Source organism: Sebastes umbrosus, chromosome 18 (assembly GCF_015220745.1).
Source record: "Sebastes umbrosus isolate fSebUmb1 chromosome 18, fSebUmb1.pri, whole genome shotgun sequence".
In the NCBI taxonomy this organism is placed as follows: Eukaryota; Metazoa; Chordata; class Actinopteri; order Perciformes; family Sebastidae; genus Sebastes; species Sebastes umbrosus.
This window is the reverse complement of record NC_051286.1, coordinates 28958546-28980843: the sequence shown is the minus strand read 5'-3', so window position 1 is coordinate 28980843 and position 22298 is coordinate 28958546. Positions and strand designations below refer to the sequence as shown.

General features: G+C 44.7%; 1 protein-coding gene across 1 annotated transcript in view; it reads right to left on the bottom strand.

Moving 5' to 3' along the window:
* Positions 1–22298, bottom strand: part of mdn1 (midasin AAA ATPase 1) — a 127696-nt gene that overhangs the window by 24807 nt on the left and 80591 nt on the right. Inside the window, exons 67-88 of the mRNA XM_037750648.1 lie at positions 20988–21083; positions 20718–20812; positions 20401–20525; positions 19116–19268; positions 16354–16463; positions 16160–16233; positions 15897–16080; positions 15637–15781; positions 14306–14452; positions 13997–14123; positions 13698–13803; positions 11908–12023; positions 11036–11446; positions 10715–10941; positions 10422–10559; positions 6605–6810; positions 3948–4109; positions 2685–2822; positions 1370–1505; positions 993–1165; positions 755–886; positions 296–437 (exon numbers count right to left, since the gene is read on the bottom strand). Coding sequence (XP_037606576.1) covers positions 296–437; positions 755–886; positions 993–1165; positions 1370–1505; positions 2685–2822; positions 3948–4109; positions 6605–6810; positions 10422–10559; positions 10715–10941; positions 11036–11446; positions 11908–12023; positions 13698–13803; positions 13997–14123; positions 14306–14452; positions 15637–15781; positions 15897–16080; positions 16160–16233; positions 16354–16463; positions 19116–19268; positions 20401–20525; positions 20718–20812; positions 20988–21083 — 3343 coding nt within the window. The remainder of the gene's footprint in view (positions 1–295; positions 438–754; positions 887–992; positions 1166–1369; positions 1506–2684; positions 2823–3947; positions 4110–6604; positions 6811–10421; positions 10560–10714; positions 10942–11035; positions 11447–11907; positions 12024–13697; positions 13804–13996; positions 14124–14305; positions 14453–15636; positions 15782–15896; positions 16081–16159; positions 16234–16353; positions 16464–19115; positions 19269–20400; positions 20526–20717; positions 20813–20987; positions 21084–22298) is intronic.

Below are 22298 nucleotides of genomic sequence, written 5' to 3'. Positions count from 1 at the left end.
CTCTAGTGACAGCAGTAGAATGGCACTGTGGAGGCCAGTTGAGAATGCTGCTCCATTTATCTGGTTACAACTCCACCTTAACACTTGTGTCTCAATATGAATGCTCATTTGACCTTCAGCATGTTGCGCCCTGTGAACCTCTGACGTCACAGTCCTGACTCTACTGCAAACACTTCAGTAGGCCAAGAAACCATCAAGCAAGAGCTTCTGCTGCACAGTAGAATCCCAACACCACTGGACTCATCTGCAGTGCTGCTGATTCTGACAGTAGCACCAGTTTGTATGCAGGTCTCACCGTCACCCTCGCCCTCTCCTTCGTCTCCAGCCTCATCATCCTGGTCCAGGTTGAGATCCTCAGGCAGATCCATGGCCTCAGGCTCAGGTCTTTTGTCCTGCTGATCGTGGTAGGGGTCCACCTCATTCTCATCAAACTCCCGCTGGGAAACAGAAAAGAGCACAGATGAGAAACAATCCATGGAATAAGAGAGCTGTGACATGTTGGAAGTATCTGAAACTCATCCTAGATGTACCACTCTGACCACTCAGAGCTCTTTACACTACATGTCAGCATTCACTCATTCACACATTCATTCACACACTGACGGCTCAGCCTTCAGGAGCAGTTTGGGGTTCAGTATCTTGCTCGAGGACACTTGGACATGAGACCGGAGGAGCCGGGGATCAAACCGCCTCAGCCACAGCCGCCAAGCTGAAGTTCAGTGATTAGGGGGGGTATCTGTGATAAAAACATTACCTCATCTCCTTGTTCATGGATTTTCTCTTTCTCTTCCACGTCCATCTGTTCGTCTTTGTCCTGCTGTTTCTTGTCTTTGTTGGGGTCTGCAGCATCCAAGTTGTCGTCTTTAGCAACCAACTCTGATTCACCCTGAGACAGTTGACAGGACATTAGGACACATTGACTAAACTGGTTTAAATGCTGATTCATGTAAACTGCTGCTATATACAGTATATTCTTCTTCTGTGTTCTGTACCTCGTCCATGCCCTGGCCAGACTCTTCCTCCTTGTCACTTCCTTCATCTTCACCATCATCCTCATCGTCCCCCCACATTCTCTCATCCAGAGTGTCAGTCTGTCCTTCACCCAGGTCACCTATCTTTTTATCCAGCTCCTCATCCTCCTCTTTAGCCGAATCATCATCTTCACCTGTAAACGATTAAAAGAAGAGAAGCCCACTCAGCGGTGATTCTGGGAGACCTTTCTAGTAAAAGTCACATTATTTTAGGTTTCCGCTGTCTCTAATGTCCTACTATAGCCAACAATAGCAACCGCCAGTCAAGAGACAAAGCTGGAAGTGGAACAAACCCAGAAATGAGTCGGCTGTATGAGGCCATAGACAGTTCAAGTTACCTGGTTCATTATCATCCCCATCATGCATTTGGCCATCAAAGTCCTCTGACATCTCAATGGCGTTGTCCTCCGCCTCGATATTCCCTTTCTCCTGCTCTTCTTCCTTTTCCTGACCCTCCTGGAAAGTGTCCTCCACCTGGAAGAAGAAGAATGCAGCAGGGATAGCGGGTCAGATCATCCACCTGATACAGATCATAGGCTTCTAAAACATTCAGCAGTTCTCACTAACAACTCTCTGAACTCTCTACATGTCTTAGTTACACATGCAATATACTCTTATTTTAAATTAGGCTACTCTGAAGAACGGTTGGCATGTCAGTTGTACTATACATGTTAAAGTACATGTATAGCACACCATGATGTGGTTCTGTTGGCTTCTTCAGACCGTGATCTTCAGCGCGCACTGGGACCGTTTGCAGCCGAGTGGTTCTCTGCTGGAAACCGGTGGATTGTACCCTCCGGGTGGGGGGTGAGTCTTTGCCCCAAGTGAGGGAGTTCAAGTATCTCGGGGTCTTGTTCACCAGTGAGGGTAAAATGGAGCGGGAGATGGACAGGCAGTTCGGTGCGGCATCTGCAGTTATGCGGGCGCTGTACCGGACTGTTGTGGTTCAGAGGAGGCTGAGCCGGAAGGCAAAGCTCTCGATTTACCGGTCCATCGACGTTCCAACCCTCACCTCTGGTCATGAGCTTTGGGTAGTGACCGACAGAAGGAGATCACGGATACAAGCGGCCGAAATGAGCTTCCTCCGTAGGGTGGCTGGGCTCAGCCTTAGAGAGAGGGTGAGGAGCTCAGACATCCAGAGGGAGCTCGGAGTAGACCCGCTGCTCCTTCACCTCTAAAGGGACCAGCTGAGGTGGTTCAACATCGGATCAGGATCCTCCTGGACGTCCCCCTTTGGAGGTTTTCTGGGCATGTCCAACTGGTAAGAGGCTCCGGGGTAGACTCAGAACATGCTGGAGAGATTAGATATCTGGTCTGGGAACAGCTCGGGGTCCACCAGGAAGAGCTGGACAACGTTGCTGGGGAGAGGGACGTCTGGAATTCCTTGCTAAGCCTGCTGCCCCCGAGACCCGGCCCCGGATAAGAGGAAGAAAATGGATGGATGGATGGATGGATGGAAAAGTACAGAAAAAAGGTTACCACTGCCACTTCCTAGCTTTTCCCAGAGCTTTTAACCACTCATCTCACAGCAGCTGATGGACCCTTTGGTTTGTTCAGAACTAACTCAGCTAACAAAGACCACAGCAGTTGAAAGCTCAACAAAAAGCTAGTAAGTATACCTTGAGTTAAGAGTATTTTGTAAAGTAAAATGACCTGATCTTCATTCTCAATCTTGTCACTGACGTCCTTGGTGCCCTCGCCCTCTCCTATACCTCCACCCTCATAGTCGTGAAACTCTGTGGCTCCTTCTCCATCTCCACCGGCCATCAGGTCCTGAGGCAGGCAGAAACCCTGGGGAGGAAGCCACAACAAGCACTTCATCACTGCTTTTAGTTCAACTTCACAACCTAATAATGATGTACAGAAGCCCTGAGAGGCTAGAAAACATTATTGTGGTGATCCATTGTCTAAGTCTGATCTAAATCAGTCTCAAAACCCATCAGCTATCTGTCTGGAGACGATAAACCTCTGAGGGAAAGGGGCTATATTTCTGTGGTTCTGACTTCTTTTTCCGTGCACTGCTCATCGTTTACGGTCTGATTAGAAACTTGAGAAGCGAGACAGGAGTTGGAGTCCAGAGACGACTTCTACTGCGATTGTTTCACAAGTTTACAAGCTCATTTTAAACTATGAAGGAGAATTAGGGCCACATTGAGGAGGGAAAAAATCTGAGATTTAGAGAATAAAGACATAATATTAAGAGAATAAAGTCGTAATTTAATGAGAATAAAAGTCGTAATATTACGAGTATAAAGTCATAACTTTAGGATAATAACAGTCATCTCCTCCTCCTCAGAAGAGTCAATTTCCCCATCAGGTCCATGTTGTTCTTTCTTCAGAATGAACTCAGTTTCTTTAACAATCTTTTCCAGGTCCTGATACTGATGATGATGTGGTGTTGATGAGCCAAAAGATGAAGTATTTGGTTATTTGTGAAACCTAAACTAAAGTAGAACTTCACAAGATGCTCCACGTTCCTCATTTTCACCCTATTTCCCCTCTAAAATAACACGTACAATAACTACTTTATAGTATTATGACTTTATTCTGGTAACATTCCGACTTTTTTCTCTTAAACTTATGACTTTATTCTCAATTTTTTTCCTCAATGTGGCCCTAATAGTTTGGCGTATTAAACCAATAAAAAGCTAAGCTATCGTGCACTTCCGCCTCTTGTGTCCAAAATGAGTATTACAACAACAAACATTTGTCTCACCTGTCAAAACTTATTTTTCACAGAGGAAAAAAAGAGAAGCTTAGAAAAATGATCCTGGTCTGAAGTAATAAACACAGGAGAGAAAACAGTTGAGATCAGACTAAGAAAGTGGATCACCAGATATTTATTTTATATACAGTAAATAATATTATTTTGGATTTTTTCCAAATGAGACTGAGAAACTTGTGTTGTGTCTGTACCTTCTGTGCAAGCTCAGTGAAGATGCTGGCCAGTACAGACAGCAGCTTGCCTGTGCTCCTGTGTGCGCTCAGTGACACAGCCACGTAGTAACGCACCACGTCACAGTACATCCCCAGCAGAGGCTCCAGATGCACCAGCATCCTGCACGCTCTGTTCACCTCCTGCACACACACACACACACACACACAGGTAACATGATGGCACAATACAATACAACTCAGCTCCGACGCCCCATCCTGAAATTAAAATGAGCTCTCTACAAACTAAAAAAAAGAAGAAGTGTAGAATATGTGCGGAGGTTTTTTGTGAGGTTTAAATCTACAAATCTTCTTTGTATTATAGAGTTAAAGAGTTGATTGTTGATGATTTGATCAACCCTTTATATTTTAAAATCAAATCAGTACACTTGGATGGATTGATTCTAATCATCCGGCTGTTATCAATGGAACCACTGGTCATTTTACAATTTATTTTGATGTAAAATGTACAGAATGTTCATACATCATAGGTTGAAATTCTAACAGTTGGATTGAAACAGTGAATGTAATTAAATTTGACATGGTTTGATAAATTATGGGTCATTTATCTAAGACAGTTTACTGTCAATCACATGAGAGCTGATCCTGGTTTCAACTTCTGACTAATGCTGCTTTGATTTCAAAATAAGAGCACACTGTTAAGCAAGAGGACTCCACCAAGGATTAACAAATCAACTCTGCAGGTGTGTTCAAAGAAGCAAGTTAGAATGAACTGCATCATTTACCTGGCTTATGTCATATAAGCTTTAACTAGCTAAGGCACTTTGAAGAAGACGAACTGACCAGCATCATAGCAGTGAGGGTTAGTTAAGATAAGACTGAATAGAAAGAATGGGCTCACTGAATCAATCAACTCCATCTTAACTGCAGCTGGACAGTAAAGTGTTCCAGATGTCACATGACAGCCTGCAGAACGGGACGAGGTTCAACGGCAGACATTTAATCCCCCCCACCGTGATTTGATTGGTGTAACTGTCGAATTTGGACGGGGTCAAACGTTGACTGTGACCACCGATAACACCACGGTCTCTCCTCCATCACTGGGCTGCGACCTCTGAGTCAACACCTCCTCTATAACGTTATGGTGTTTTGCTGCTTTTAGGTAGTGTTTTACTCTTTCACAGTATATTATGTAAAGTATGTTTTGGGTCTCTTGAAAAGTACTATGTATATAAATTAATAGTAGTATTGGTGTTTGTGCAGACCTGTTTGGGATTGTCTTTTCTACTGAGAGCAATAAAAAAGAGCCTTATTAACATCCCTCTCATTCATCCTCCGTCGACGCTGGGACCCTGGAACGCTGGGACGCTGGGACGCTGGGACGCTGGGACAAACCTGTACCAAGTTTACCAGGGCTTTTCTACGTACGTGCTGAGTAAGGTAAGTAAGGTGTAGTTTTACTCATGGCGGACCTACCAGGTGTCTCCACCCAATACAACACTGTGAAAATACACCACTACAAGTAAAAGTCCAGCATTTCAAACCGCACCTAAAGGGACAGTGAGTAGGCTGTAGTGCCATCTGGTGGTGAGGTTACAGACTGCAACCAGCTGAATACCCCTCCTCTCACTCCTCCCTTTCCATGACTGCAGTAACATGGTAACGCCGTTCGCCTCGCTCAGAGGCCATCGTATCTTATCACAATAACACGACTTTAGGAGCAGCGGAAGTCAGACGATGGCTGGCGGTACCACATTTAGCACTCTGCAGCTCACCTTACCGCAGTTTCACAAGTGTGTCGGAGAACTACGGTGGCCTTCAGGTAATGTAAGAAAGCTCAAGACTCTCTTTAGAGCCAGTGTGTGTTCCAATCCGCGTACTTCCGTACTTCTACTTACTATTTTGAGTGCATAAGGGCGTTCACCCTGAGAAGTGGCAAATGGCAAAATGCAGTGCACTCTAAGTACCCGCATGTTGTACTTAAAACGGTCAAAACGTTGAGTGTGGAACGCTGGACACTTTCACACTCAATGGTCGCCATCTTGGCTACTGGTGCCTTCAAATGAAACTGGTGAGCTCGTGTTTACAACATGGGAAGTCGTGTACACAATATGCTACCTGTGATGCTATTTACAGGACACACCTTAGTTTAATATGTCCCTATGGTCAAATTATTTTACATCTTTTCTAGGGGTACCATCATTTTTGTCCAGGTCAGTTTCATTAGTTTGTTTTTTAAAATGATTCTGTTGAACCACAATTCAAAAAAAATGTCTGATTTTCATTAGGCAATTTTCAGTGAATTTTTATTTATTATTACTTTTGTCAGTTTCAAGTTATTTCAGTGACCATTGTGGGTTTTTCTTTCTTTAACGGAAGGGTACCAACAATTTTGCCTACGTGTGTAAATGTATGTGGTAAAAACGTCTGAATGTAGTGGAGTAGAAGTATAAAATAGCATAAATAAATGCACGTTGTTACATCCCACTGCTCTACGTTTGGCCCACGCTCTGGGACGTAAACCGCCAGCTCCTCCTCATTTCATGTACTGACTGTGTTGTTTAACCCCGCCCAGATTGGACAGTTACACCACTCAGATGACGGTGGGTGGGACCAAAGGTTGGACGCTGAGCAGGCTGCGCACAGGTAGTCCTCACATGAGCAGCTTCTGTTGGTACCTGGAGCTGTGGTGGCTGACAGGTGTCTCTGTGTGTCCTCAGGTGGCTCAGCAGCCTCTCCAGCCCTCCACTAACGTCTTCCACACACAGAGCCTCCACCTCAGCTGCCAGCTCCTCATCCAGGAGTCCAGTCAGGTGACCGGGCTTCAGCAGATCCTCCACAGGCTCTTCATCCTCCACCACCTCCTCCTCCTCTTCAGCACCTTCTGAACCATCAAATAACATCATATAGACAACCATTAATGCTGTGAGACAAAAAAACATCCCATTCTAACACATCAGCTTTTGAGGACACTCTGTCAGTGCCTGTGTATTTTTCACCTTCGTCATTCATAATGAGTCATCAACAGCTCTCTAGTAGTGCTGTTGAGATGGTTTTATATGACTGGGTCCCCTTATTATTGTCTGTCTCATGCACATTAGCGTTCAGAGCTTCGAAGCGTCGTTCATAACGTTGACATTAAAATTCTACATCAACATTAGACTATTCATTGTGTTTAAACCCAGTGTTTCTGCACAATTACATATTCAAATTAGGCTACCTGACCTATTAGACGACTCGGTTAATGTTCTTGGCCCTTTGACCTCTCAGAAACAAACTTGTGTTAAAAATCATGGTGTGATTTTTGACAAACATATTAGCTCAGTTTGTAAAAAACAGTTTTTTCCAGCTCAGGTTCTTGGCTGAGTTAAAGGCCTATCTGTCTCCAGGGATCTGGAGAGAGTTACCCATGCTTCTATTTCATCTTTACTGACCGCCAGAGGCAGTACTTGACCCTGGTTAGGTATAAGTTACGGTGTCATCCACGAGATCAGTTCTATTTCATCTTCTCGCTTACGCAGGTTAACTACTGTGGTAGCATTAGCTCAAAGCTGAATTATATATGACTTAATGTTTTGGAGCTCGTCGCCGGTAGCCTTGTGACCACCAGTCGGAGTTGCGGAGTTCTTGCCCTCCAAAGGCTGCGACGAGCTGCCCATCACACTGTGTTTGTTCGCCGTTCGGTCCTCCGACGGAAATCTGCAACAAGGTTCCTATTCAAACGGAACCTTGTTGCAGATTTCCTCTCCCGTCACAAACCTCCACCGGGGGAGTGGCGCCTTCACCCACAGGTGGTGCACAAAATATGGAGTCTCTTTGGAAGAGCAGAGGTGGATCTCTTTGCCTCAGAGATGTCAACCCACTGCCCCCTCTGGTTCTCCTTGACAGAGAAGACCAGCCCTCTAGGTCAAGATGCTCTGGCTCACACGTGGCCAGAGGGTCTCCTCTATGCCTTTCCACCGTTCCCTCTGATCCTACCAACGCTTCCCAGAGTGTTTCACTATATAAATGCAAGTCCATTTACCATTTCAGCAGGGCCACAGACTTCTCCTGGTGGCTCCCTTCTGGCCAGCCAGGACATGGTTCTCACTGCTGCAGACTCTGCTGCGGGACGCCCTGGCACCTCCCCAGCAGGACAGACCTCTTATCTTAGTTGGGGGGTCGGATCTGGCATCCCGCCCCCTTCCGCCTACAGCTGGGGGGTGGCCGCTGGAGGGCCCGACCCAATGCTGACTGATTGCATAGAGCCCATCAGAAAGACTATTCTGAATGCCAGAGTACCATCTACCCGCCTGCAGTACGAGAACAGGTGGAAGTTGTTCTCTGACTGGTGTACAGTTCAGAAAGAGGACCCAGTACATTGCTCTGTGCCTACAATTCTTAAGTTTCTGCAGTCCCTCCTGGACGGTGGCCGGTCTCTGTCTGCACTGAGGGTGTATGTGGCTGCTATTTCATCGCAACAGGCTTGTGTCTCTCTTCTTAAAAAGGGCTCTGCGGCTGCGTCCCCTGAGCGCCCTGAGGGCTCCTACATGGGACCTGCCCCTGGTGTTGTACGCTCTATGCTTGCCTCCCTTTGAACCCTTAGTACAGGCAGAGCTGAGGTGGCTATCGGCCAAAACTTCATTTCTCCTTGCCATCACTTTTGCAAAGCGTGTAGAAGAGCTATATGCCTTGTCCGTGAACAATTCAGGTCTGAGGTTGAACTCAGATAGCTAAGGTGTCACTCTGTGGCCAAATACAGCGTTCCTCCCTAAGGTGCTGTCACGTTCACATCACAATCAGCCTATCCAGCTTGCCCAGTTTGACCCCCCAAGAGGAGACGGGGAGGAGAAGACAAGGCTGTTATGCCCAGTGCGGGCCCTTAGAGCCTATGTAGAAGCCACCGTGTGCATACGTCGGTCAGAGAAACTCTTTATCTGTTACGGCGTTCCCAGGAAGGGCTGTGCGCTCTCAAAGCAGCGCCTGTCCCACTGGATCGTGGAAGTCATTGCCCATGCATACAGGGTGAATGACCGTTCTCCTCCATCCGCAGTAAGGTGCCACTCTACCAGGAGTGTTTCCACATCATGGGCAACCCTGAGGGGTCCCCTTGGAGGACATATGTGCCGCGGCCTCATGGACGTCACCGAGCACATTCTCCAGATACTATAGAGTCATTGTTGCCATCCCCTATCCATTGGGCGTGGTCCTTCAGCCGAGTTCCTCTGCTTCATCTTTATGAGGTATGTACTCAAGGATTCCTTGTGACTCTGTTGTTATAAGTCACCCAGTGTTGAAGCACTGCCTCTGGGGTCAGTAAGGATGAAATAGAACGAAAGTTACGAATGTAACTACGGTTCTATGAATCCTGGATGACAGCCAGAGTTCTTAGTCACTTAGAATCACGCGAGAAGATTCTGTAGGACTGATCTCATGGATGACACCGGAACTTATATCTAACCAGGGTCATCCGAGGTCACACGTGACTTTGTTGATATTAATACTCGACCTGCGCATGCACGAGACGAAAATATTCAGTGTTGAAGCACTGCCTCTGGTGGTCATCCAGGATTCATAGAACCGTAGTTACATTCGTAACTTTCGTTTTAGTACCTCAGGTTAGACTACTGTAATTCTTTGTATGTGGGTTTACAACATCGTCCCTTCACCGGCTACAGTTGGTACAGAATGCAGTTGGTCTACTTCTGATTGGAAAAAGAAAACGTGATCACGTATGACCAGTTCTGTCCTCCCTCCCCCGGCTTCCTGTCCGTTTACGGATTGATTTTAAGATTTTATTGTTTGTTTTTAAGGTTTTAAATGGGCTGGCACCACCTTATCTATCAGAACTATTACACCTTCATACTACAGTTAGAGGACTGAGGTCGACCAATCAGATGCTCCTGGATGTCCCCAGACCTAGACTCAGAAACAGAGGCGACCGAGCCCCTGATCTCTGGAACATCTCACCTCTTCAGATTAAAACAGCTCAGACCACAGAATCGTTGAAGTCGCTGCTGAAGACTCACCTCTTCTCACTGGTGATTACGGTTATCTTCTGTTGTGCTGCTGCTTTTTTACTGCTGTTATGTTCACATCATGGTTATTGTTTTTACTCTGTTCTTACTGTTGTTTGCTTTGTATACATGTTTACTATGGATATGTTCAGCACTTTGGTCAACTGCGGTTGTTTTTAAATGTGCTTTATAAATAAAGTTTGACTTGACTTGACTACACCAATATTATTAATATTATACTATTTGTGGAATTAGATTCCAGTTCCATGAAAAGCTAAAATCTCCCAATGAATAGAGATTGTGTGGACAGAAACAGCTTGTGGCTCACAGAGGGTCAAAGGAGAATACACAGGTTGCTTTTGCATCACGCTGATCAGAATTTGGTAGAAGAAACAGAGTTCATGTAGCGGTCCTGCTTAGGTTGGAACTGGTAGTGAGACTATGTGGGAAAGGTCTGGCTGGTACACATTAAAGAATGTCTTATCTGCATCATTCTCACCTCTCTTGACGTTTCCACGCTGCTCTCTGTGTTGCTCTCTCTCTCTTCTCTTCACAAGTGTCTGGACAGCACACAGCACCGTGTTGATGTTGGTCTCCAGCTCAGCAGAGAAGTCGGTGCAGAAGGCCGGCTGCTGATCTGTTAGGAGGAGGAGAGGAACAGTACGACCATGGTACTAAATGGATTTCATCTTTCTACACAGTTCAGAGTGCTGCCTTTAACCAGCAGCAGAAGTTACTTTTTTACCCCCGTCTTCTTGTCTGTTAGTAATAACTGAAGGTCAGTGTACTCACCTGAGTGCTGGTGTCCCAGGGAGAGCAGCTGGGTCTTCCAGGTGGTGAACTCGGTGATGTTAGCCTCCACCTGTCCTCTGACGTACTGCAGGCTCTGGGCGATGGCCGGCCGGCTGTCTGTGCTGCCGACACACACAGCGGGGGTGAAGAGCTGCTCCACGCTGGGCATCTGAGCCGCTACAGCTCCCAGCTGGTCGAAGGCTGAACAGCAGGTGACAAAATGGTTCCTGTGGAAGAAAACCGTGCTGTTGGGACTGCTTTTGTCTTTTGGTACTGCTACAACAGATATAAAATAAACCCTGGAGTGATTCTGTGTTTTACCATGTGTGGAGTGCTCTCTCAGAGGTCTGCTGTGCCACATTGTCCAGCTCCACCTTCAGGCTCTGAGTCTGCTTCAACATTGCATTCATGCCCTGGTTTAGCCGGCACCAAGCGGCGTTTCCCCTACGCATCAGACAGCCGGGAGGTTGGCGCTGTGCCGCCAGCGGGGACGGGCACCTCAGAGTGTGCTGCCTGCAGCCGCTCGTCTCCTCCTCCTTCTGCTGGAGGTCCTCCGGGCAGCACTGCAGCAGCCAGACCAGCTGCTGCAGCAGGGTGGTGCACTGGGCAGCCAGTGCCTGGCCTCTGCTGACCCAACCCTGGAGAGAGGCCTGGGGCGGGAGGGTGCAGCCTGGGTCCTCGCTGTGGCTCTGGAGGTGGACCTTGATGCCCTGGACGCTGTCTGTTAGCCTCCTGGGAGCGGTGATGAGACAACAGGTCAAGTTACAGTAATAAACAACACAGCGATACTTAATCCATCCAGTACATTCCAGCTACAGGTCACCTACAGCTGCTGTGTCCCTGACCTCTGACCTCACTGTGTGGAGGCCAATGAATAAAAAGAAATTTCCCCGATGGGATCAATAATAAAAAATGTCATATTATTATGATGATATTGCTTTGCATTTCTATTATTACTCCATTCCAACGGTGTGGTTTCCTCTGGGGATCAGGGCACATCGCTGGTTTTACTCAGTAAACATCAACCTCCAAAATCCAGATGTTTTCATTTACAGTTAGTATTCTTCTAAAAAGATGCTGTAATTTAACATAAAAGGTCAGACCATAAAGGACGTAGCTCTTTGTAGTAGAGATGGAAATAAACTCATACACCCCCCCCACCCTGGTTCCATACTGAGTGGCAGCAGACTGACCTGAGGTGGACCCACTGCTCAGTGAGCTCGGCCAGCCGTTGCCTCTGCTTGAGGAGCAGCTTGAACAGGTGAGAGGAGAAGCCTCTACAGCGCTCGATGTTCCCCAGACCCAGCTCCTGCAACCAAACAGTATCACACACACAGATAAACATCATCTGTCACTGCCCGTAGAAATACTATACGCTGTACATACGGTACATAGACATGTATACATATACATACTGTACATACTCATCCGGCCCATGTACTGTATATCCATGCAGTGTTTATTGGTATTGTTCACACTTAAAGAACACTTGACTTGGATATAGATGGTTTTATTTCATTTCTTATGTCATTGTTGGTCATTGTCAGTCAGGAAGTCCTTTGTCCCCCGAGCCATCAAACTGTACAACACCTCTCTGGGGAGGGGGGGGACAAAGGAGGACGGTCTGCAGGACAGACAATGCACACAGTGCACTTTAATAGACTTTTTAATTCTGCACACCACAAACAGCTCTACTCTGCACCTTTATAGACTGGTCTTACTGTATTCTACAAAGTACAGCTTTATTCTGCACTTTAGTCTATTTTCTAAAAACCTCGGGATCAATAAAGTTCCATTCATCCATCCATCCATCCATCTATATATATATATATCTATATAGATATATATATATCTATATAGATATATTTATATATAGATATATCTATATCTATATCTATAGATATATCTATAGATATAGATATAGATATATCTATATCTATAGATATATATGTACACACCTATTTATTTCACTACTTGTGTATATAACAGTCCTGTCTATTCCTCACCTGTATTTGTCCAGCCGGAGTCAAATTCCTCATATGTTTGTACTTGGAGAATAAATGTGATTGTGATTCAGATTTGTTTCTGTGTTTGTTTCTGTAATACTCATTTTGGCCACAAGAGGCTGAGGTACACCACTACCTCATGTTCTAAATGGGACTAAAAGCATTCCTGTTTCCCTCCAGGTGAGTTTTCATTTCTCCATCCACTCTAAACACAGAGTTCACACAGTATACTGTGTTTTAGTAAGCTACTGTATGTACAGAAAAACTCACCTGGAACAAAACATGAATGAAAAATGATTCTGACACCAAAAATCCTGGCAAAAGTTTTTTTTCACTCGTTTCACAGATGAAGACAAAGATTATCCACCAAAACCTTTTCTTCACCTGTTCTCAGTGCCCAGTGCCGTTACTCCGCTAATTCACATGTTCGTGTGTGAGTCGGCCGGTATCTGCAATCTCTTTAATACCTAAAGTGTTTTCCTGTGTTATTTGTAGTATCTCTCTATAATATATTATGGGATGTCTATAGGCTGGTATCAGCAGCAGCCAGGTAGGCAGGCAGGCAGGCAGGTATTCATGCAGAGCTGAGGTGTGTGAGCTCTTCATTCAGGGTTTAGGAGCAGAGTCAGGATGCTCCAACATATTATACACAGACACATTCTGAATTTATAGCAGCTCTCCGTCCACAACGTGAACCCACGCCATGCAAATACGCTGCGCTGTTATGAATCTCCCTGAGAAGCTGATATGGAGATGACAGAGGAGAGAAGCTCTGGTACGCATGAAAAAGTCACGGTACGCCGAGGAGTAAAATGAAGACGTGCGTACCGCTGCTACGTACCGGCCCACTTTGAGCACTGCCTATTCTTAAGACATGAACACATTCCATAATGATCCCCGGCCCACATAACCTTTAAACAGAGAGCTGGGGGAGTAAATGCAGACAGTCATTATGTGTGTGTGTGTGTGTGTGTGACCTTGGCAGCGTGCTGGAGAGCAGTCTGCAGGGTTGTTCTTCTGGCCCATGAACGATAGAAGTATTTCTGACATCCATCCCACGCTGTCAGCAACTCTGTAAACAACCTACAAGAAGGAGAAGAATGCAGAGCAGATGGCTCTCAGAGATCAGGTCAGGGCTTACTACAGGAAGTTTCCTGGGTTTACTACAGGAAGCCTCCTGGGTTTACTACAGGAAGCCTCCTGGGCTCAGTGAAATCTCCCTGGGAAACTAATCAGTGTTGCTGAACAGTGACATAGGCTCGGCTCTTTTATTTACATGCTCTCGGCCGGCTCCTGGTTCCTGACAGCAGAAAGAGCAGTGCTCATCTCCAGCGGCTGCATACAGAGGGTTTTCTGTGGGTCAGCTGTCCTGTTCCACGTCAGGCCTTTACGGTATGACAGACCTAAATGGGACCATGATATATATACATTATATATATATATATATAGAGAGAGAGAGAGAGAGAGAGAGAGAGAGAGAGAGAGAGAGAGAGAGAGAGAGAGAGAGAGAGAGAGAGAGAGAGCAAGCTTCTTTCTGAGACTTAAATGACAACGTGTCACCAGTAGATCAGAGAAGAGAACTCACCTATTTCTCTGAGCATCTTGAACAGGTCTGACAGAGCTCTCTGCTTCTGCTGCAGGATGTGCTTGACCTCAGCTTTCTGCTTCTCTTTCTCTGCCGACGTGTCGACGGTGAGGTTCTGCAGGTCGCGCAGGTTGCTGATGACCTCGCCTGAAAAGAAGAAAACTAGAATTACCGCCTCTCTGCCATACGCCTCCGCCAACCAGTCAAGTGTCAGTTTACATCCACGTCTGTCCAAAACGTCCTCACTTCATCATTTTATCATATCAGACATCTGTGTGAAATTGTTATAGTTTCAATATGAATTCTTGAGTTATGACCAAAAACGTGGTTTGTGAGGTCACAGTGACCTTTGACCATCAAATTCTAGTCAGTTCATCTTTGAGTCCAAGTGAACTTTTGTGTCAAAATATTATAAGAAATTCCCTCCAGGCGTTCCTGAGATATGTCTTTCACGAGAGTACGCCGACCGTCATCTACTTTAAGTTATACATCTGCTATGGAGAAGTAGCCCATACCCCCCCACTGAGAAACAGCCAAACTACGACCTGATGATGACGCCAGATGAAAAGTAAAAGGATCATCAAAGTTATTACACTTCATCCAGAGGGCAACATGAATGTCTGCACCACATTTCATGGCAATAGTTGTCAGGATAATGATTTCAGGCTGGACTAGAGTGGTGGATTATGACGGAGTATTAGGGCCACATTGAGGGAAAAAAATGTATCTGAGATTTTGAGAATAAAGTTATAATATTATGAGAATAAAGTCATAATATTATAAAGTAGTTATTGTACATGTTATTTTAGAGGGGAAATAGGGTGAAAATGAGGAACGTGGAGCCTCTCTTGTGAAGTTCTACTTTAGTTTAGGTTTCACAAATAACCAAATACTTCATCTTTTGGCTCATCAGCAGCACATCATCATCATCAGTATCAGGACTTGGAAAAGATTGTTAAAGAAACAGAGTTCATTCTGAAGAAAGAACCACACGGACCTTATGGGGAAAGTGACTCTTCTGAGGAGGAGGAGATGACTTTTATTATCCTAAAGTTATGACTTTATACTCGTAATTTTCCGACTTTTTTTCTCGTAATATCGCAACTTTATTCTCAAAATCTCAGATTTTTTCCCCCCTCAATGTGGCCTTGATACTCCGTCGTAGTGGATCCACAGATCAGTGGTGTTAAAATGGAAATGATCCTGAGGGTGGCGCCAAAGGAAAGGCCATGGGGTTGTTCAAATCAAACATGTTTATCCTTCTGAATATGCATGAATGTGCTCATAAACATCATGCCAGTCTGTCCATTAGACTTTAGTGGGACTCTGACCAGTGAAGATATCCAGGTCTTCAGTCAGCTCAGGCACTGGGTGTTTCTTCAACAGCTGGACGCACAGTTTCTTCATCTTCCTGGACAAGACAGGCAGACGTCCCTGTAGAGACGAGGCTTCAACTCCTTCTTCTGGGCCCTCGTGCTGAAATGTCCACATTTAGCTTAGCTGATTTATCAGCACAAAGGGCATGGCAAAAACGGATTAAATGTGATGATAGCATACGAAAAGTTAGGTAATGAATAAGAATAAAGAATACCTGCAGATCTCTGCCCTTCCCAGGCAGGGTGCTCTTCAGAGCCTTGTGAACCCGATGGATGGGGGTCTCCTCTGGGTTGGCGTCCACACTGTCCAAGCTGGTGCTGCTTCCCTGTTCCACCAGAGCAGGAACACTCGGACCATTCAGAGCCTCCTCAAACTTCTTGACAAACTTGAAGAGAGTGCTGAGAGAAAAGAATACAGGCCGAACAATGTTGGTTACAGGGTCAAAGAATACATATATACAGCACAGTGATATCTCACCGATGGGTCTTCTCCACCGACTGCTTGATGGACCAGAAACTGACATCGTTCCACTTGGAGATCTTGACAAAGTCCTGAGGACAACAATTGACATCACAGTGAAACTTAAAGACTGTCCATGCGCAGAGTTCCTCCTACATGTGGACAAGGTTTCAGAGTACCGGTATGCAATGAAAAAGGACACTAATATAGACCTTGAGCTCCTTCTCAATGGGCTGTCTGAGCTGACTGATTCTGGTCTGGACGCAGTCAGAGAACTGGCTGTAGTATTTGTGCAGGTTCCACAACAGACTGGACAACGACCCTGTAGAATAAGGAAAGAGTTAACAGGTCAACCTCCATCAACGGTGCAGTGTCTCTCACAGCCATAAACACTAGATATGACCTTGTTCTGACCTGGAACTAGAGAATACATCGGGCTATTCGTAGGTCAAATGTATTCTGAAAGGATAAACATTAACTAAAGTGATGAGATGGTGATTTCCATCGCACTGTTGACTTTAATCGAAATCCAATCAGTGGTGTCTGCCTGATGCTGCCGGGTCAACGGATCAATACATATGTCAATATCTACACGACCAATCGTGATTTAGTTAGTGGACAAATTGCTGTTCTTTTTTGCAAATAAATGTCTGATACTGTGGAGGATGTTTTTATTTAGAGGCTGATAATAAAAACATATCTAAAAAAATCACTGATCATCAAATAGTGCTAGAGATGGACTGTAATCACAACATGAGGGAGCAGTGATAGATAGTGAAACTGACTCACACTATACTGGCTAAAAGACAAGAACATATACACAACTTAAGGTCAATAATTGTAAAAAAACTAACAAATAATGTGCTAATATAAACTATAATACTCACATATATAATAAAGACAATGCCTTTATTACATGTGAGTCAGTTTCACTACATGCTCACATACATTCTGATATGTTCACTGTCATGTTATTAGTGTTTCCAGTGGGGAGCACTCTCCTGGGAGTACTGGGACTCCTTCAGGAGTAGTAGTTGTTCATTTAACACCAGTCCTCAGGACACTTCACACCCTGATGAGGACTTGTTCAGTGGAAACACATTGATGGTTTCAGAAATGATTTTTAACTCACTATCAGAGAGCCGTCTGATACCGAGGACTTCCTTTAACAGGAAGCTGAACAGTCATTGTTGTTTATTGTTGGACTACTCGTCCTGTCCTTGAAGACCGCCTGGTTCTTTACTCCGACGTTACCAACACAGAGTATCTTGACCCGGTGCAGCACTCCCTATTTTTTCTTCCTTATCTAATACTTTGTTTCTTCAGTCTGTGAAGAGGCTTCATCAGGATCATTATCAGACTGCTTGTTGTTGTAATACTCTGCCACATGGGCTGAAGTGCACCACTACCCCCAGGACCACAGGAACAGAGCCGGGCTTTGAAGTCAATTTGACATAGTGGCCAAACAATAGAATTACAACTTCACGTGACTGCCATTGGGTCCAGAAAGGCCCAATCCCTAAGGCCTTAGGCCTAAGGCTGAGATGTGGATTTATGGAAAGTGTTCATAAAGGGCTCAAAATGTCTGCGAGAGAGTCCTGAAAGACTTGATGATTTGACAATGGGACAGCCCTGAACCCTCACAGACTTTGTAGGAATGCGCCTCAAAGTCTGTGAGTCTGTGAGTGTGGATGTAGGGATTAGACCTTAGTCTTTTTCCCTTAGACTTACACTGGGAAGAGAGGTAAAGTACAAACCCTTGAATAGCACTAACACACAGTATACTGTGTGAACTCTGTGTTTAGAGTGGATGGAGAAATTAAAACTCACCTGGAAGAAAACATAAGTTCCACAAGTGCACTTCAGCCTCTTGTGGCCAAAATGAGTATTACAACAACGAACAATTGTTTCATCTGTCAAAATGTCTTTTTTTTCACAAACACTCTGCACTGAGCTGCTCTATCAGTTTCCCACATTATTTATGGGAAATGTTGATTTTCAGGCATCCTGATGAATATACTGTATGAAATGTATTTTAATATCTGCCTGTAAAAAAGCGCTCACAAGGCACTGGTTACTTCCTGGACCCCCCACAATACAGGATAGATATTAAATAACATTCATGTCATGGACAAGATAACTTATTTTCTTTGTCTTCAGAAAGATGTGTTCATTAAAGGTACTATATGTAAAAATGTACATGTATTAATTGCTTGTATTGCCAATGTGTGAACAGACTGTAATGTAACTTAAAAACTGAGACCTTTCTAGGTTGTCTATAAGAGCCTGTGGACTGATTTCTATGTAAAGGACTCAGGACGGTTTTGCTTCGTAACGTTAGCTGATGAAGTCATTTGCAAATGGCGAGCTAGTTAGTATCATGGAGATTGGACATTACAGATAGTAACGGTGATATATGATTGTAATGTAATGTCACGTCACTGTTTTGGCCGATGCCCAGGATGATCGCTCGCGCTTACGGAGTGCAAGCACGGGGCAACAGCATGCTGACTGCAGTTCACTTAACGGCCACCGGAGTCATTATTAACAAGGACTTTCTGAAAGTTACATACAATATATATATATAAATTCTGGACCAAGCTGGCCAGGTTTTGTGGAGGTATTGAATGAATGACCCTGTAAAGTTGTCTTAGTCTTGCAAACCTCATCGATTTTTATTCTAGTTTCTCTCAAGTCTCCCCCCCCCCCCCCCCCCCCCCCCCCCCCCGCCCCATACCCCCCCTCCCCCCACCCCCACCCCCACCGACATATTTTTCAATGCTCTTGCATGCACACTTTACCTCTCCCGAAATGAAATGTACAAAGTTACTGAATTCTGGAAAAACCTGAGAACGGCAGACAGAATAAAAGTGCTTTTGTCCTGGTGTATGTTTTGTAATCTAAACTGTTAAACCCAAAATAAAGAATACAAAATAGAGACTTGTAAGCCTTGTATGGAGTAGGGATGGCTGACCTGGTGCAGGCTGGTTGGGGACCAGCAGGAGGTGGCAGTGGAAGCTGAGCAGCATGGCCAGGCGGGTGTGGAACTCTCCCAGGGTGGAGCCCTCTATGAAGGCCTGGAGGGTGGAGGACACAGAGGACAGGGAGAGGCGTTCCAGCTCCTCACCTGGACAGGACAGTAACCAGAAGACAATGGCCCTGTTTAGACCTGGTATTAACATGCGTCCTCAGTGATCGGATCACTAGTGGACAGCTTTAAGAATTAGAATGCCAGGTGTGCTTCTCCAGTTACCACTTGTGATCCGATCTCACTTCCCCGCTCTATATGCAAATAAACACGCAGTAAACACATGGCTACTACAGCAGCCGTTGTGTCGTAATATTACATGAATGTCAGTAGTAATATGATGGTACGGTATCCCTGAAACATTGTATTAACATAAAAATAAAAGGTTATTGTACTGGCTTTCCCGGGGACCTCCGCACCGCTGCTTTTGCCAGACAACAGCGGGGTACAGAGCTCCAGAGAGCCGGGGAGGACAGAGAACAGAGAACAGAGAACAGAGAACAGGCGGGCGGGCGGTCGGGTGTCAGCTCCGCGTAAAGCAGCGGAACAAAAACAGCGACACATCTCCGACAGGATGTTAATAATGCACTTTGCGTGCCTAGTCTGATAGTCTGTAGATATGTAGCATATAAACAAGATCTATTTTAATAAAACACAGTTGTACCGATAGGATACAGTAGAGCACAGATGCCGTTTCCATGCTGACAAGCGCCCGTGTCTGCCTGTGTATTCACCTGAGGGGCGCGGTGATCCCGCGGATCCCAGCTGGACATCAGATGAGTAGGAGGTCCTTAATGTGGCCCAGGACACATTCACTACACACAGTTAAGAGAATGTGGTCATATATGACCCAGACCACCTCTGAATGTGGTCTGAACGATCCGATCTCAATGCGTCCTCAATGCATCTTGAGTGTGTTCACACCTGTACTTAGAGCTGTCCACTTGTGATCACTGAGGACGCATGTTAATACCAGGTGTGAACAGGGCCAAAAAGTCTTAGCAGTCATAGCCGATGAACAGTGTGGGAGAGAGTTTACATGTGTCCTTTTGCTATAGATCGTGTCTGTAAATACATACTTAACTTTCATATATTTTTTAAACACAGCCAATTACAAAAACAGTTCATTGGTTAATTAGCTAAGTCAAAAACAGCTGCCATCTTAACCATTAGTATCATCAGTTGGTCATTTAGCTGAATCAACACCCGCCCAGGGCCATTGTGTCTGTACCTGTATCAGCATCCGTCCTCTGCTCCTCCAGGTATCTCTCTACTAGCTGGTAGATGGAGAACCAGTGTTTGGTTGATTTCTCAGTGTGCCGCTTCATTGCGTTGTCCAGACTGCTTGACCAGCAACTACCACACAAGAGTGACAGGACAGGACACATTTACATTGTACACACAGGAACAGGAACCAGCTGGTCATGGTCTTATATCCTGGTTGTGTCGAGGACTCCAGTTCCAGGTTTAATCTCTCTTATCTCGTGTCTAAAAGCATCTAAAGCGTAACAGAAGGTACTGGCAGGATGTAAGCCCTCTGTATCTTACTTGAGCTCCAGTTTGCGCCACTGGATGATGAGCTGGGTGACTGGTTCCAGTTCCTTCCGCAGAGAGACTGAGCGGCTGGCGTTATTCTCCCAGTCCTGATGAGAACAGACGAGGTCACCTCTGAGAAACTCTAACTAGCAGATTTCTGATATTTTTGACCTGATAAATGATGGTGGCTATTAAAAATATCACTGATTTATTTTCTAGTTGATTAAATGTCTCAATAACTCACTAATGTGATCATTGATGGTACCTGCAAACAGAGCTCACCTGGGCTTTACTGAGCAGGATCTCCAGACCATTGAGGAACTTGGCCAGTGGACTGGCCAGACTGAAAGCCATGATCCTCTCCACCACCACAGTCAGCTGGAAGATAACACACAGAGACAGGAGTACACATTATAGCAACCAAGACCCAAGTCTCACAACTCCTCTGCAGAGTCCAGACAGCAGGAGATGACCTATGCTGCCTACAGAGGCCACAGAACCACCAGCACCTACCAGTCACCTTTACTGTTTGGAATGGTTTACTGCTCTAATCTGTGCACAAATCAGATCATTTTACACTTGTAGATGGACATTTTGGGTTATGATTATTGATTATCAGTAATCTCAAACACAACAAAGTCAATTATTTTAGTCATTAAATATGCAGGATACCACATTTTTTTAAATCAATATCCAAGAACCATAATGTTCATGATGAGGCAGATATGGATCCTATTGCGGTTATTTTAAAACCGCAATAATTATGTTTAAAGCAAGACATAATTCACTTCCAGGCAATATTCAAAAAATGTTTTGTGACAGGGAGGAGGGTTATAATTTAAGAGGAAAATGTAATTTTAAAAAGCATTGTGTTCGTACAAAAAAGAAGACTATGTGTATTTCAGCCTGTGGGGTGGATTTGTGGAATGGGTTGGGTGATGGGTTGAAGGGGAGCACAAATATAAATCAATTTAAAAAGCTATACAAGAAAGATATTTTTGGGAGGTATATGGTTGAGGAAGAGTTGTGTTAAAGGGTGGTTATATACTTTTTAACTCCGGATGGATTTGTGGGTTGTAAATAAACTTGGGATGCTGTTCATATATTCAATTTGGGATGTAAATAAATCTGGGATAGTTTTTATATTATATTATATTATCATTCTATGATATATGAGTTAATAGAGGAGAAGTGAGAAAGGGGTAGGGTAATATAAGTTTTTCTTCTACCTACTCCTTTTCGAATACTATAACTCTTGTTTTGTTTGTTATTATTTTGTATCTGTTATTTTTTATATGTTCGAAATAATATAATATGGTCTTTCATTCATTCATTCATTCAATAGTTTTTCATTTTCATCTATCTGCTGTGCTTTCTATAGATGCAGAAAGTAAGTCTTTCTTAGTAACTATCCTGATTAAATATGCTAAACTGCTAACGAATGTCTCCAATCACTGAAGGAAAACAGTTCTGGGGCTTAACATTTTTTTGCTTTTTTTGTCTTATAGTGATGAACCCACAGAGCCTGAGAGTTTGACAAGCAGGTCAATGCAGTAGTAAAAGCTCCGTACTATTTGAGCTGTTTCTCTCATT